The sequence below is a fragment of the Lithobates pipiens genome, unplaced genomic scaffold, assembly GCF_037356315.1.
Source record: "Lithobates pipiens isolate NorthernLeopardFrog02 unplaced genomic scaffold, aLitPip1_a1.2 Scaffold_16, whole genome shotgun sequence".
In the NCBI taxonomy this organism is placed as follows: Eukaryota; Metazoa; Chordata; class Amphibia; order Anura; family Ranidae; genus Lithobates; species Lithobates pipiens.
In genome coordinates, this window is record NW_027507748.1 from 175,280,674 (window position 1) to 175,298,616 (window position 17,943).

At 42.9% G+C, this 17,943-nt stretch overlaps 1 protein-coding gene across 2 annotated transcripts in view; it reads left to right on the forward strand.

The window, feature by feature from the left end:
• Positions 1-17,943, forward strand: part of LOC143982235 (granulocyte-macrophage colony-stimulating factor receptor subunit alpha-like) — a 65,470-nt gene that overhangs the window by 15,453 nt on the left and 32,074 nt on the right. For both annotated transcript variants that reach the window (XM_077480779.1, XM_077480781.1), the window contains exon 5: positions 5,087-5,207. In XM_077480779.1, the coding sequence (XP_077336905.1) occupies positions 5,087-5,207 (121 nt within the window). The remainder of the gene's footprint in view (positions 1-5,086; positions 5,208-17,943) is intronic.

Below are 17,943 nucleotides of genomic sequence, written 5' to 3' on the forward strand. Positions count from 1 at the left end.
CTCCTTTGAGATCCTAGAACATCTGTTTTCACTGAGGTTTCTTTGTCAGTTAGGGATATACAATGGGTATAGAAAAGAATCACCCCCCCCCCCCTTAAAATAATGCCATGTTGTTGCTCTGCAGCCTGAAATGAAGACAAGACACTGTTTTTGCTTTATCAGGCTGCATTTACTCAATGCAACTTATAACATCCAAGTAAAAGATATAACACCAACATGTCAAAAAGAAAAAATGAGAATACAGAATCACTGAGTTGGAAAAAGGATCACCCCCTTGTCAGTATCTTGTTGAACCACCTTTGGCTTTAATTACAGCCTTAAGTCCATTGGGATATGTCTCTGCTAACTTTGCACATCTGTATTTTGCAATATCTGTCCTCTCTTCTTTGCAGAACTTCTCAAGTTTAGTTCAATTTAATGGTGACCATTTGTGGACTGCAGTCTTCAGGTCATTCCACGGATTTTCAATGGGGTTTAAGTTTGGGCTCTGACTAGGCCATGCATTCACCCTTTTCTTCTTCTGTGGTAATTTTTGCTGTGTGGTTGGGTCATTGTAATGTTGGAAGGTAAACCTTCTTCCCTTTGATACGTTTCTGGCAAAGGGAAACAGATTTTCCTTAAGAATTTGATGGTATTTTGCACTAAACATTTTCCTTCTATCTTGACAAGTGCTCAAGTCCCTGATGCAAAGAAACAACCCCATAAAAGGATATTACCACCTTCATGCTTTACTGTAGGAATGGTGGTATTTGAATGGGGAGCTGTATTGGATTTCTGACAGACATATTGTTTGGTGTTGAGGCCAAATAATTAAATTTTAGTCTCATCTGATCATAACACTATTTTCCATGCAGCATCAGAATCTTCAAGGTCTGCTTTGGCAAAGCTCAGTCATGACTGCATGTGGCCTTTCTTGAGGAGTGCCTTTTTTCTTGCAACCCTTCCATACACACCACATTTGTGGAGAATTTATGATATTGTTGTCACATGCACAAATAACCACTCTTTGTCATAAATTCCTGCGACTGCTTCAGAATTTCTGTAGGCTACTTAGCCTCTCTGACCAGTTTCCTCCTGGCTCTTTCATCTAACTTGGAGTGACGTCCTGATCCAGGGAGGGTCTGTGTTGTACCAAATACCTTCCACTTCTTAATAATAGAGTTCACTATGCTTCTAGGCATTGATAAAGCTGATGATTTTTTTATATCCATCTCCTGACTTGTGCCTGTCCACAGCTTTATCCCATAGATCTTGTGACAGTGCCTTGCCATCCACAGTTGATTGTGTGATTCAGTTGAACTACCAATAACTGAAATGCTCCAGGAAAGCTTGTTTCATGCTGAGTTAATCAAAATGACCACATCTGATCACTGTAATTTGTAGGAGGAAAATACTGACAAGGGGGTGATCCCTTTTCCAACTCAGTGGTTCTGTTTTTTTTAAATTTTATTTATTTATTGACATGTGTTAGACCTTTCGTGCGGATGTTATAAGTTACACAAGTTGTAAATACAGCTGGATAAGACAAAAACTGCGCCTGTCTTCATTTCAGGCTTCAAAGTAACAAAATGTGATTATTTTAAAGGGGGTGATTATTTTCTATACCCACTGTATACTGTCCCAGGGATAACAGCCTACTGGACAGAAAGTTAAAGGAAATCTTCCAAAAAAAGGTCAAACAGAAGGAATTAACACACTTTCGCGTAAAAGGTGAAATAGATTGGATCATCAGATTTTTTATTTTATTTTTTAAATTAGATTTTTATTGAAGTATTACCGTGTACATTAATGACGTTTGCCAAACCAATATATGCAAAATAAGTACAAAGTAGAATAAATGATTGTTAACAGAGTTACATGAATTCTGAAATGAAAACAAATACTTTATCACTACAGTAATAACGTAAGCATCCATTACTAGAGAATACGTATACTTTGAATATATGTAATAAAGATGAGAACATTAAGGAAGTTAAGTAAACAAGAGTACAGGGTACAAACGTAGGAGCGGGGGGGGGGGGGGGGGGCAAGAGCATTCAGGGAGGATAGGTTGGTGGTGGAGTTACATTACATCTATGGGTATTCAATTATCAGATTTTTCTATTTTTTTGTGCATACCAAGATTTCCAAGGGTGCCAAAGTGTTTGGATGTTTGCCTGTGTGATGTTGTTTCTTGAATTTATGTTTTCATAAGTCCAATGTGAATGAAACAGAGTGATCACATCCATCAACGATGGGATATCTGATGTTTTCCAGCATCTAGCGATGAGAAGTCTAGTTGCCAGAAGTATGTGTGTGAGAACTGTTCGAAATGTTGTTGGTATTTTGTCTGGAATCATATTGAGGACAGCTAATTGTGGAGTAAGGGTTATGTTGTGGTGGCCTATTTCTTGTATAAGTTCTACTTCTTTCCAGAGATTTGTCAACAATGGACAGGATCATAGAATGTGGATTAGATTGCCTGTTTGGTTACAGTTTCTCCAACAATGGCGTGAAGTAGTGGATTGGAACTTAGCCAATCTGAGAGGTGTTGGGTACCATCTTAGTAAAATGTTGTTTGTTAATTCCCATAAGGATGTGCAGCAAGTGGCTCTATATATATGGATCTTAGTGCTTGTCACCATTGATGTTCAGAGAATTGCATCTGGGTGTCCGATCGTTGTCAGATTTTAATTGGTACCTCTAACCCTGTTGGAGAAATGGGGAGTACAACAGCAGGTTACATACCGTAGTTACATAGTTACATAGTTAGTCAGGTTGAAAAAAGACACAAGTCCATCCAGTTCAACCTTATTATGTATTATTAGGTATTATGTATAGGACAGGAGTACGGGGAGTACAACAGCAGGCATTATGTGTAAGAACAGGGCTACTTTTAAAAATCAAGGGGACCCATACAGTCTACCTGACAGGCCCCCTCCAAAATAAAATCAAAGCAATATTTTCACCCATAAAATACACAACAATCATTATTAGCAGACACAAGCATAACATATCTTACAAAATTCCTGCTAAATCTAACGGATAAAACTGTATTGAGTCCATAAATTCTATGTGTAAATGAGGTCTTGGGGCTCATTCACATAGGGGTATTTTTTACATTATTTTTTACATTTTGTTTTTAACAGCAATTGTGTTGGTGAAGTCATAAGATTATTGTATACAGAGTTCAGACCTCTTTATCAGATTTTTTTTAAAGCATCTAGAAAATAGCTCAGCTATTAAAAAACAGGAACGAAGAGCTGACAGTCTATATGTGCATAACAGGTACATCCCTGACACACAGAAGTACAAGAATAAAATATTCAGTATCATCAAAATGTCATTTGTACAGTAAAACCTTACATTTAAAAATATACAATGAAATGTATAATGCATAACTTTTAGTTAATACTACGAATTTAAAGTTAGAACGTCATTGAGTTTATCGTATTTATTGGCGTATAACACTCACCTTTTCACCCTGAAAATCGGGTGGAAATAGTGTGTGCATGTTATACACCAATACTTCAATTTGGGCTGCTTAGGAGGGAACAGACGTCAGATTACATACAGCGATAATCTCCTGTTTACTCAGCGGCCTCTGTAATAGGAAGTCCCCTCTCCTGGGCCGGCATTGGACTAGTGTTCTGTCTATCATAGAACTTTGTATTAAAGAGGCTGACGAGTAAACAGATGTGTGCTGTATGTAATCTGACGGCACTCGTCCCGCCCCATCCCTGTCCCCTCCGAGGCAGCAGTAATCTAAGGTGATGCTGTAGATGGGCACTGATCAGGCTGCATTTACGGCAAAGGTGAGGCTGCATATGGGCATTGATCAAGCTGCAATGATGGGCAAATGTGAGGCTGCAGATGGGCATTGATCAAGTTGCATTGATTGGCAATTGTGAGGTTGTAGATGGGCATTGATCAGGCTGCATTGATGGGCAATTGTGAGGCTGCAGATGGGCATTGATCAGGCTGCATTGATGGGCAATTGTGAGGCTACAGATGGGCATTGATCAGGCTGCATTTATGGCAAAGGTGAGGCTGCATATGGGCATTGATCAAGTTGCAATGATGGGCAATTGTGAGGTTGCAGATGGGCATTGATCAAGCTGCATTGATTGGCAATTGTGAGGTTGTAGATGGGCATTGATCAGGCTGCATTGATGGGCAATTGTGAGGCTACAGATGGGCATTGATCAGGCTGCATTGATGGGCAATTGTGAGGCTGCAGATGGCATTGATCAGGCTGCATTTATGGCAAAGGTGAGGCTGTATATGGGCATTGATCAAGCTGCAATCATGGGCAATTGTGAGGCTGCAGATGGCATTGATCAGGCTGCATTTATGGCAAAGGTGAGGCTGCATATGGGCATTGATCAAGCTGCAATCATGGGCAATTGTGAGGCTGCAGATGGGCATTGATCAAGCTGCATTGATTGGCAATTGTGAGGTTGTAGATGGGCATTGATCAGGCTGCATTGATGGGCAATTGTAAGGCTGCAGATGGGCATTGATCAGGCTGCATTGATGGGCAATTGTGAGGCCGCAGATGGCATTGATCAGGCTGCATTTATGGCAAAGGTGACGCTGCATATGGGCATTGATCAAGCTGCAATCATGGGCAATTGTGAGGCTGCAGATGGGCATTGATCAAGCTGCATTGATTGGCAATTGTGAGGCTGCAGATGGGCATTGATCAGGCTGCATTGATGGGCAATTGTGATGCTGCACATGGCATTGATCAGGCTACACATGGGCAATAGTGAGGCTGCAGATGGGCAATGGTGAGGCTGCATTGATGGGCACTGACCCTTATTTTGCTTCAAAGTTCTTCATTTAAAATGTAAGGGTTTTTTTCCCCTGAAACTTCCCTCCTAAAATCAAGGTGTGTGTTATATGCCGATAAATAAGGTATTTTATTTGCCTGCAACCATCCGGGGCATATACATACTAAATTGAACACAGCATATCCCAGTTTAGATCACCAGGAAAAAAGGGGTTACAATGGTAACAAATGGATTATACTAGAATGTATCTACATGCTACAATATTATATAGACTTTAAGAAGAGTAACAACCATTGTTAACTGTTTTGCAGACAAGAAAATGTAACACGGTTATAACCTTGGAAACACTTTCAACTGTTTGTCTCAAGGTGACTCCTGCTATTAATAATAAAGAATTTCAACGTCTTTCATCTGAAAAATGTGTAAATCTTGGTAAGACAATGTAAAATAACATCTGAGATGTCGATTACTTTACAGAAAGAAAATAGTTTTGGTCCAGCTTTAATAATATTACAACAAGTGTAAATGTTTTCATCATTAATCCAATCCCTTTTTCAATAATTTATAATTCAAGGTTAGTTCGGTTAGTTTTGTCTCACAATGAGAATATGGTCTAGTACAATCAAAATGGAAAAAAATCTCTTTAAATGTATATGTGTGTGCGTAGGCGTGGTGTTTACTGTATATTTTTTTCTTACTTTTTTTTTTTGTTGTTTTACTTTTTTTATTATTATATTATTTTTATACACGATTTATATAGCTCCAACAGTTTACAATGGAGAGGGGAGGACAGCACAATTACAGTACAATACAGAAGGGGCAGGAGGGCCTTGCTCGTAGAGCTTACATTCTAAAGGGCGGGGGGCGCTGGTACAAAGGGTAATAGATTTTCTTTGTGTGGGAAAGGGGCGGAGGGGATTGGGTCTGATCTCCACTCAGCAGAGGCCCCATGAAGAAAAAGAAAAGTAAAGTAAAAAAAGAAAATGTAAAAAGAGAAAGTGTACAAAAAGAAAAGGAAAATAAATGCTGTGCAGCAATAGATCATTTCTAATAGCTATCTTTTTATGGATGCAATCAGCCAACAATTGATTACTATAGAGGCTGGACAAAGCCAAAACAGCTTTGCCTGAGTCCCCATACTGACAGTACTGTACCGTGATGTCCTTACTATGCAGATGCATAGTGTTTACATTTCCTTCTACAGCACGCTCCATAGAATGATCTGTAGAAGCATCGGAAGCCCAGGAGGTTATTTTTTCAGCTCCTTGGCTTTAGTTGCTGGATGTCGGCACAGTTATAAAATTGCGCTGGGATGAATGGCTGTAATTGCAGCACAGTTTTTAACCACTTCAGCCCTGGAAGGATTTACCCCCTTCCTGACCAGAGCACTTTTTGCTATACGGCCCTGGGTCGCTTTAACTGACTATTGTGTGGCCGTGCGACATTGCACCCAAACAAATTGGACGTCCTTTTTTTCCACAAATAGAACTTTCTTTTGGTGGTATTTGATCACCTCTGCGTTTTTTATTTTTTGCGCTATAAACAAAAAAATAGCGACAATGTTGGAAAAAAAAGCAATATTTTTTTCTTTTTGCTATAATAAATATCCCCAGAAATATTATGTAATAAATGTTATATTTTTTTATATAAACCCTTGCTGTATATTTGGGTACTGAAATAGTCCTTACCATCATTTGATGATCGAGGGCACTACTTGGAGTAGCCCTTGTATTATCTTTCCCTTCTCCATTATAAAACTATAGGATGATGGTACCTAACCCTTCTTTCCATATATATCCATTGAGGCAACATTCTTTAATTCCCAAAAAATATATAAAAAAAAAATGTATTTCTCATTTTAGGCCGATATGTATTCTTCTACATATTTTTGGTTAAAAAAAATAATCACAATAAGCGTATATTGATTAGTTTGGCAAAAAGTTATAGCGTCTACAAAATAAGGGATAGATTATGGCATTTTTATGATACATTTTTTTATATTAGTAATGGCAGCGATCTGCGATTTTTATTGTGACTACCACATTATGGTGGACACATCGGACACTTTTGACACCATTTTGGGACCATTGCCATTTATACAGCGATCAGTGCTATAAAAATGCACTGATTACTGTGTAAATGACACTGGCAGGGAAGGAGTTAAACACTAGGGGCGATCAAGGGGTTAAGTGTGTCCTAGGGAGGTGTTCTAACTGTGGAGCGGGGGTGGACTATCACTGACATGACAGAGATCACTGCTCCCGATCACAGGGAGCAGTAGATCCTTGTAATGTCACTAGGCAGAACCGGGAAATGCCTTGTTTACATAGGCATCATCCAGTTCTGTAACACGATCGTGGGCCCCCGGCGGACAAGGTCACAGAGCACGCGGCACACGCCCACAATGCTGCGTCTTAAAGGGGACGTACCTGTACGCCCATTTGCCCAGCCGTGCCATTGTGGGATCATGACTACTGAATGAAGACGGACACAGTTTTTGTTTTATCCAGCTGTACAGGCATACCCCACTTTTAAGTACACAATGGGGTTTATTTACTAAAGTTGAAAAGTGTAAAATCAGACTCACTTCTGCATAGAAACCAATGAGCTTCCATGTTTTATTAGAAAAGCTTCATTGACCAAGCCAAGGTTAGAAGCTCACTGGATCCTATGCAGAAGTGAGCCTGATTTTGCAATTTCCAGCTTTAGTAAATAAACCCCATTGTTTACTTAAAAGTAGGGTATGCCTGTATTTACTAGTGCAACTTATAACATCCAAGTGAAAGATATAACTCCAACATATCAGAATAAGAAAAAAAAAAACAGAATAACGACCTTTTGCTTTAATTACTGCCTTTAGTCTGTTGGGATCTGTCTGTACTAACTTTGCACATCTAGACTTTGCAGTATTTGCCCACCTTTCTTTGCAGAACTGCTCAAGTTCAGTTAAATTTGATGGTGACCATTTGTGGACTGCAGTCTTTAATACACCTATAGATCATGAGCATGGTTAGATGGAATCTGCAGATAATCTATAGGTGTATGGCCAGTCTAAAACTAGCCATACACCTATAGATTATCTGCAGATTTTCTATGGTTAGATGGAAAAAGTGCAAGAGATTTCTCCATGTTTGCTAAACTGTGTGAATGGAGGAATCTCCCACTTTTTCCATCTGACCATAGAAAATCTGCAGATTATATCCACAGATTTTCAATGTGGTTTAAGTCTGGCCTCTGACTAGGCTATACAAGAACATTCACCCTTTTCTCCTTCAACCACTGTGTGCTTATTTTGCTGTGTGTTTTGGGTCATTGTCATGTTGGAAGGTAAACCTTTCCCATTGACAACTTTCTAGGAGAGGGCAGCAGATTTCCCTCAAGAATGTAATAGTATTTTGCCCTATCCATTTTCCTCCTATCCTGACAAATGCTCCAGTCCCTGCTGCAGAGAAACACCCCCATAAAAGGATATTACCACCTCCATGCTTTACTGTTGGATGGTGTTATTTGGATGGGGAGCTGTATTAGATTTCCACCAGACATATTGTTTGGGGTTGAGGCCAAATAATTCAATTTTAGTCTCATCTGACCATCTTAAACGCACCACATGGAAAAAGGAAAAGGAATGAAAAGATATCAGTGATTGTTTCACGATGCCAACATCCTCATATATGAGTACAGAGAAAAAGGTGGTATAGTCAGATGAGACTAAGGCCTCTTTCACACTGATCCGCCCCGTGATGATCCGCTCGCTCAGCGGGGATCGCTCCGTTGTCCCCGCTGAGCCGGCTGCGGACAGGGCGGTCTCCGCACACTGTGCAGGGACCGCCCTGTCAGCTCTCCGCTCTCCTCTATGGGGATCGGATGAGCACGGACCGTGTGTCCGTGTTCATCCGATCCGCTCTGCAGACGGATAGAAAAATAGGATTTTCCTCCGTCTGCAGAATCGGACAGTTGCGGAGGCGGACAATAGCGGGTGTCTGCGTATGCTCATCCGCAGACACCCGCTATCCCATAGGGATGAATGTATGGCCCGTATTTCATCCGCAAACGGATGGAGGAAATACGGACATACCATCCGCATGTGTGAAAGGGGCCTAAAATTTAATTATTTGGCCTGTTTATTGTTTATTTTTCTGACATGTTGGTGGTTATATCTTTCACATGGATGTTTTAAGTTGCACTGAAGAAATACAGCTGGATAAAACAAAAACTGCGTTTGTCTTCATTTTAGGCTGCAAAGCAACAAAATGTGATTATTTTAAAGGGGTGACTCTTTTCTTTACCCACTGTATGTGTACAAATGACAGGAAGGGATTAACAACCAGCATCTAGTTTCTTTACCCTACCAAAAAAACACAGTGGTTTCAAAAACACATCAAAATGTGTCAAAAACACAACCAAGTTGCACTACATAATTGCACTGAAAATCGGATCAAATCGCAGGAGCAATAGTGTGAACCTAGCCTAGGCTAATGACCTCATGCACAGTTCTCGCTTTCACTCTCGTGAGAGTTTGCAAGGAAGGGAGGGGGGTGAGTCATAAAAGGGCCAATAAGAGCTGAAGAGCTGGAGGTGTGCCTCTGTGTGTCTGTGTAAATCTAGGAAGTGAACAAGCAGAAGCTTCAGCTGCCCACGGTTAAAATAGTTGCAGCCAGACTCAGTGGAGGGAGGTTTCTGCAGCACATTTGGCAACTGCAGAATCACAGTATATATAAAATACTATGCAAAGTGGTTGGAGGGAAGCTTCATAATGGCAAAGATGTTTTTATTAGAAATTATGTGAGCAGACTGCAGTTCCTCTTTAATAACCACTGTTTCCTGAAAGGCTCCATGGCAGCATACGTGTGGGTAGCCCCGCCTCCACGATTACCCAATAGGACCCAACTCCCATAAATCTTTGCTCCTGGCCACTATCAGTGTTCCTTTTTTGTCCTCCCCAGTAGGACCAGATGGTTTCTTTCCTGGAAATAAAACTTCACGACGATCGATTGGCTGATTGACTGAGAAATTTTCCTCCGATAGGCCCTGACTGTTAAGCAGGGTATGGAGAGTATTTGCAGAGTAGCGCTGAAGAAAGGATTTCCTACCTGAGTGCGCACGGTCTGTGTCCCGTTGTTATGGGTGACCATTATCTGCTGGAGGTATGGCGTGTGTGTTCCAGTCCGTTCGGCCAGGTGATCGTTGGTGGAGTGGTGAGCCTTTTATCTATCCATGGCAGCATTGTATTTGTGTGTATTTCTTTTGTTTGTCTTGCGGTCTCCTCCATGCCGTTTGCGTTCGCTTCCGCGTTCCAGCAAACCTCTCTCCTACTTCCGGGTTATGCAGGCGTTCTGCGCATGTGCGAACCCGGTATGAGACCGAGGCTTGGTTCCCGCGCATGCGCGCGAGCGCCTCGCGTCTGACGTCGGCGATGACGTCACGGGCGCCAAATTTAAAAGGCTTTGGAAGCTGTCAGAACCCTGGGAATGTTTGCAGTGGTCGCAGCGACTTCCCGGGGCTGTCAGCGCGGCGGTTTAAGGTAAGAGCGTGTCCCTTAGGCTGGGGAAATGCTTTTAAAAAAAAAAAAAAAAAAAAAATGTGTGTTTTATTTTTCTCTTTAGTTGCAGTGTTTCTTAAACTGTGGGTTTATTGTGAATATGGACGCCTTACTGCCTCCTAGTGGCCAGCCCGCTCATGTTAGGTAGGTCTTTAGTATTTATGCTTTTTATATATTGGAGAGAGTGTTTGGCATAGGTAGGATTGACTGTATATCCTTTTCTCTCTCTGTCTGTTTTACCCTTACAGCCCTTCTGGGTCTGATCCACAACCTAACACTTCTAGACGCAGTGGATCATCAAGATCACACCGCCATAAATCCTCCTCAAGATCTAGCCAGCATAGGTCAAGATCTGAACAGCATAATAAGAATTATTCTCACCCCCCTGCTGCTCACTCCAGCAAGCGTACGGAAAAATCATGCTGGGGGTGCAGGATGCCTGTTCCTTCGGACGTATCCTTATGCGATCATTGCTTCTCCAAAGCTGCAGATGAAAGGGATGATGCAGACCAGCGTTTGGAGTCATTAGTAAGACGGGTTGTGAAGGAGTCTCTGCAGGAGAGGGACGCTCTACAGCTGTGTGAATCCCCGTCAGAATTATTGGCTCCTCCACCTGGAGAGAACCCATTGCAGGAGACATGGGAATCCTCTCAGCCAAGCCGCCTATCTGCTCCCATCTCAGATAGTGAATCTGACTGTGAGGATCCTGGTTTAGGTTTTGACTATGGACTGGTGCCTTCATTGGTCAAAGCAGTGAGAGAGGCTCTGAAGTGGGAAGACCCTGTTACTTCCCCACCAAAGCAGAGAAAGTTCTTTAAACAGCTCAATAAGGAGCGACAATTTTTTCCCTTCCTTTCAGAGTTGGGTGACATTATTACCGAGGAATGGAGCAAGGTGGATAAAAAGGGTTCCATGCAGTCAAAAATCCTGAAATTATATCCCTTTAAAGAAGAGGATGTGAAGCACCTGGAGTCAGCACCACTGGTGGATGCAGCGCTCATGCGTTTGGTGAGATATGTAACCCTACCCTTAGAGGATACGGTATCCTTTAAAGATCCTTTGGAAAGGCGGATCGATTCAGACCTTAAGAGGATATATCTGACTTCTGGAATGGCTTGCAAACCAGTGCTTGCAATGGCAGCGGTATCCAAGGCCATAGAATCCTGGGCTGATTCTGTAGAGGAATTCCTGAGGGGTATTTCTATTGAATCAGCAAAAGACTCCCCTATTCAAGAAATCAGGATGGCGTTTGCCTTTTTGGGGGAGGCATCTATTGATGTTATCCGCCTGATATCTCGGGATATGTTAGCAGCAGTCTCAGCTCGCCGTGCGTTATGGCTCCGTCCATGGCTGGCGGATCCAGCATCCAAACAGGCCTGGTGCCGTATTCCCTTTGAGGGGTCATCTTTGTTTGGTAACAAGCTGGATACTGCCATATCCCGGGCTACAGGTGGGAAATCTGGGTTTCTTCCCCAGGACAGACGTCTTCAAAATCAAAGGCGTCCATTTCCTAGAAGACAAGGCCCTGATCGTGCCAGGGAGGCGCGGAGCTATAGACCTGGTCGAGAATTCTCAAGGTCATGGAGATCCAGGCAATCTTCTTTCAAAAATACCTCAAAAGGGGGTTCGTCCGGCAAGCAGGATTCCGCGAAATCCTTTTGAAATTGGGCCCGCTCAAACTTGTCAGGTGGGGGCTCGTCTTCTCCACTTCAGGCATGTTTGGGCGGCCTCAATTCGGGATTTTTGGACTGTAAAAACAATTTCCTCAGGTCACAAGTGGGGTTTTATCAGCACCCCAAAGCTAAGATTTATTCCCACAAATCTTCCAGAATCAAAAGAGAAGAAACAAGTCCTATTGACCTACGTGAACTCTTTACTGGATCAAGGCGCAGCCGTTCCCGTTCCAGAAGAAGAACGTGGAGAGGGCATGTATTCCCCTTTGTTTCTGGTTCAAAAGAAAAATGGCACATGGAGGCCGGTAATAGATTTGACCCATCTCAATTCCTTCATTCGCAAAGAGAAGTTCAAGATGGAATCTCTGCTTACCATCCAGCAGTCCGTGTATCTGGGGGACTGGATGATATCAGTCGATTTGAAGGATGCTTACTTCCATGTTCCCGTGGCAAAGGAGTTTCAACAATACCTCCGCTTTGCAGTAGGCATTCAACATCTTCAATTTACATGTCTTCCCTTTGGGTTAACAACGTCCCCACGGGTCTTCTCCAAAGTTCTTTTGGCAGTTGTGGCCTTTCTCAGAGTCAAAGGTGTTCGTCTCCATCACTATCTCGACGACCTTCTTCTGCTATCCCAGAACAAAGATCAGCTCTTGGAGCACAAAGACCTAGTCATCTCCACTCTACAGGAGTTCGGGTGGCTTCTGAACTTAGAAAAGAGTCACCTAGATCCAACTCAGTCTCTTGTTTTCCTAGGGGCGCAGTTCAACACAGCAGAAGGTACTATCGCCCTTCCAGAAGAGAAGGTTGGAGTCATACGAGACAGGATTCATGCAGCCCTTGCAGCATCCCATCTCTCGGCTCTCCAATGTCTGAGGGTGATTGGCACAATGTCAGCCACCATTCCCATGGTAAAGTGGGCCCAGTGGCACACTCGTCCCTTTCAGAAGGGGTTTCTACAACAGTGGGACTTATCCAGCCAGACACAGCGCATATTCCTCACTCCAGCCATGAGGACGTCTCTTCTTTGGTGGCTACAGGGGAAGAACCTGCGCAACCACCATTCAATCATTCCCATCTCATGGGTCACGGTAACTTCAGATGCCAGCAACCGAGGATGGGGCGCTCACTGCCTTTCGGAGGTCGCTCAGGGCAGGTGGACGTTTCCATCACAGAGAGTCGTCTCCAATGTTCTGGAGCTAAGAGCGGCCTTCCAGGCGCTTCGGTCATTCCATCATCTGACAGCGAATGCCTCGGTCATGCTAAGGTTGGACAACACAACCGCGGTGGCTTACGTAAAGAAGCAAGGGGGAACTCGCAGCTGGTCCCTGTTACAGGAGACGGAGCCAATAATGAATTGGGCTCAGAAGAATTTGTCCAACCTTTCTGCAGTCTACATCCCAGGGGTGCAGAATGTTCAGGCGGACTTCCTATCGCGTGTCGAGTTGGACAACAACGAGTGGTCTCTACACCGGGAAGTATTCGATTGGCTCCTGACCTTAGGATTGTCCCTGGAAGTCGACTTGTTCGCTTCCCCGTGCAATCGGAAGCTTCCGAAATATTACTCAAGGTTCAGGGATCCCCAGGCATATGGGATAGATGCCCTCACAGAACATTGGAAGTTTCAGACAGCTTACGCCTTCCCTCCAGTTCCGGTGATCCTGCAATTCCTTCGGAGACTCAGGTCAGAGAAGGCAGGGATTCTCGCAGTAATTCCTTTCTGGCCCAACAGACCTTGGTTCCCTCTACTGCTGCTCCTCAGTTATCAAGAGCCAGTTCCCCTGCCTCTCAGGTCGGATTTGCTATCTCAAGGCACAAGGTTACATCCATGCCCATCATGTCTGAACCTCAAGGTATGGTTTTTGAGAGGGAAAGGCTAGAAGCTCTTGGTTGTCCGGAAGAGGTCATCCCAACCCTTCTCAATTCCAGACGCGGGAGTACTAATAGGGTATATGAGCGTATATGGTCCAAGTTTTCGGCCCATATGTCCTCCAGAGAAAATTCTTGCAGTTCTCCAACAATACAAGACATACTAAGCTTTCTTCAAACAGGCCTTGATTTACCTCTAGCTATCAGTTCATTGAGAGTCCAAGTATCGGCTATTTCAGCCTTTACGGGTATTTCCTGGGCAAACCATGCACTGGTACAACAATTCTTCAAGGGAGCTACTAGGCTCAGACCCCAAAGAAAACCAAGGTTTCCTAAATGGGACCTCCCTTTAGTGCTGGATTTTCTCTCAAACCTTGGAAAGGATTCTACGGAGCCTCTGTCCATAAGGGATCTCACTCTCAAGACCATCTTCTTGGTAGCTATAACCTCAGCCAAGAGAGTTTCTGAGATTAGGAATCTAGGTTCGGAAGAACCCTTTCTGACTTTCTTTCCAGATAGGGCAGTATTGATTCCCATGTTGGGATCGCATCCCAAAGTAACCTCGGTCTTCCATGAGAATCAGGAAATTGTGCTTCCCACTTTCAAAAACTCAGAGAGTCAGGATGTTCATCCTCTGGACGTAGGACACGCGCTGAAACAATATTTGGAAGTCACAGCTCCCTTTAGACAAACGAAATTTCTTTTTGTTCTCCCTCATGGCAAGAATAAAGGATTGCAAGCTTCGGCTAGATCTATCTGTACCTGGATCATTCAGATCATTCAGAGGGCGTACAGAGCAAAGGGCTTGGCTCCTCCTGAGGCATTAACAGCTCATTCAACACGGAGTATTTCAACATCGTGGGCAGCTTCTCGCCATGTGGCGCCTGAAGTTATTTGCAGAGCGGCCTCTTGGTCTTCTATTAATACCTTTGTTTCTCATTACTGTGTAGAGCCAGCGGCTCTGTCTTCTGTTAATTTTGGTTTGCAAGTTTTGTCGGTTGACAATGCTAAATAAACTTTTGTTCTTTGCTCGACATTTTGCCCACCCGGGTGTGTTTGGCGAGTTATTTCCCACACGTATGCTGCCATGGAGCCTTTCAGGAAAACGGAAAATTTATATCAAATACTTACCGTAATTTTCCTTTCCTGATAGGCTCCATGGCAGCAGGAGTTCCCTCCCAAATGTCTGGAGTCGGCTAGTTACGGAACACTGATAGTGGCCAGGAGCAAAGATTTATGGGAGTTGGGTCCTATTGGGTAATCGTGGAGGCGGGGCTACCCACACGTATGCTGCCATGGAGCCTATCAGGAAAGGAAAATTACGGTAAGTATTTGATATAAATTTTCCGTTTTTTTTTTGTTTTTGTTTTTTTGTTTGTTTTTTTACTATATAAGGAGATTAGAAATAGATTAATAAGACAATTATTTAAATAACAAATCTTTTTGAGTTAAAAAATGTCAGAACAGTGCAAACACCTTGAAAAATACCCCTTTTGGAAAATAAACACCCCAAGGTGATCTTATGTTTTTCCATAATTTTTTTGAAAATGATAAAACATTCTGGCATTGAGGTGGTTGAAACAGTGAGCTTGGTAATGGGTCACTAGATAAAGTGGTTGATGTACTAAAACTGAAGAATGCAAAATCTGGGGCAGCTCTGGGTAGAAACCGATCAGCTTCCAGGTTTGTTTTTTTGGTCAAAGTTTAATTGAAAATGCTGAAATTAGAAGCTGATTGGCTACCATGCGCACCTGCACCAGATTTTTCACTCTCCAGTTTTACTAAGTCAATGATTCTTTAACTACTTAACCACCTCAGTACAGTGCACTTACACCCCCTTCCTGCCCAGACCAATTTTCAGCTTTCAGTACTCTCACAGTTTGAATGACAATTACTCAGTCATGCAACACTGTACCCATATGAAACTTGCGTTCTTTTTTTCACACAAATAGAGCTTTCTTTTGGTGGTATTTAATCACTAGTGGGTTTTTTATTTTTTGTGCTATAAATAAAAAAAGGCTGTACATTTTGTGAAAAAAATGATTTTTTTCTTTGTTTCTGTCATAAAATTTTGCTAATTAGTCATTTTTATTCATACATTTTGGCCAAAATGTATACTGCTACATATCTTTGGTAAAAAAAATAACCCAGATTAGTGTATATTTGGTCTTTGTGAAAGTTATAGAGTCTACAAACTATGGTGCCAATCACTGAAAATTGATCACATCTGATCAGGCCTTCAGTACATCAGGTGTATCTCATTTCTTGAGACACTAACAAGTCAGGAAAGTACAAATACCCCTCAAATGACCCCTTTTTAGAAAGTAACATTCCCACAATCCTTTGCAAAATGAAGTTTTGTTTTTGTTATTTAGTTTTTTTTACAAAATTGACATATTATCAGGTTATTTCTCACACACAGCATATGCATACAACAAATTAAACCCCAAAATACATTCTGCTACTCTTCCTGAGTATGGCGATACCACATGTGTGAGACTTTTACACAGTATGGCCACATACAAAAGCCCAACATTGAAGTAGCACCTTCAGGCGTTCTAGGAGCATAAATTACACATCTCATTTCTCAACCACCTATTACAATTTTGAAGGCTCTGGAGCACCAGGACAATGGAGTGGCCCACAAAATTACCCAATTTTAGTAAGCAAACACCCCAACGTATAATCTATGAGGCAGAATGACTCTTTTGGGGGGAAAAAATGAAAACGTATTATTTTTACACAAAGTTGTCAATTTATAAAATATTTCTAACACATAGTATGTATATAGCAAAAATTACACCCCAAAACACATTCTGCTACTCTTCCCGAGTAAGGTGATACCACATGTGTGAGACTTTTACACAGCCTGGCCATATACAGAGGCCCAACATTGAAGTAGTACCTTAAGGCGTTCTAGGAGCATAAATTACGCATCTCCATTTCCTGAGCACCAGCCCAGTGGAATTACCCACAAAATGACCTCATTTTGGAAAGCAAACACGCCAACGTATATTCCATGAGGCATGGGCTGCAGATAGGTACTTGATTACTCTGATGGGCTGGTGACAGGTACTTGGTTACTCTGATGGGCTGGTGACAGATACTCGGGTACTCTGATGGGCTGGTGATAGGTATTCGGGTACTCTGATGGGCTGGTGACAGGTACTCGGGTACTCTGATGGGCTGGTGACAGGTAATCGGTTACTCTGATGGGCTGGTGACATGTACTCAGGTACTCTGATGGGCTGGTGACAGGTACTCAGTTACTCTGATGGGCTGGTGACAAGTACTCAATGACTCTGATGGGCTGGAGATAAGTACTTGGTTATACTAATGGGCTGGTAACAGGTACTCAGTTACTCTGATGGCCTGGTGACAGGTACTCGGGTACTCTGATGGGCTGGTGACAGGTACTCAGGTACTCTGATGGCCTGGTGACAGGTACTCAGGTACTCTGATGGCCTGGTGACAGGTACTTGGGTACTCTGATGGCCTGGTGACAGGTACTCAGGTAATCTGATGGGCTGCAGATAGGTACTCGGGTACTTTGATGGTCTGGTGACTGGTATTCGGGTACTATGAAGGGCGGTGACAGGTACTCGGTACTCATATGGACTGTGACAGGTACTCGGGTACTCTGATGGACTGTGACAGGTACTCGTGTACTCTAATGTACTGTGACAGGTACTCGGGTACTCAGATGGACTGTGACAGGTACTCGGGTACTCAAATGAACTGTGACAGGTACTCATATGGACTGTGACAGGCACTCTGGTACTCTAATGGATTGTGACAGGTACTCAGGTACTCATATGGACCATGAGAAGTACTCGGGTACTCAGATGGGCTGTGACAGGTACTCGGTACTCTGATGGACTGTGACAGGTGCTCGGGTACTCAGATGGACTGGGATAGGTACTCGGGTACTCAGATGGGCTGTGACAGGTACTCAGGTACTTGGGTACTCATATGGACTGTGACAGGTACTCAGGTACTCATATGAACTGTGACAGGTACTCGGGTACTCAGATGGACTGTGACAGGTACTTGGGTACTCAGATGGGCTGTGACAGGTACTCTGATG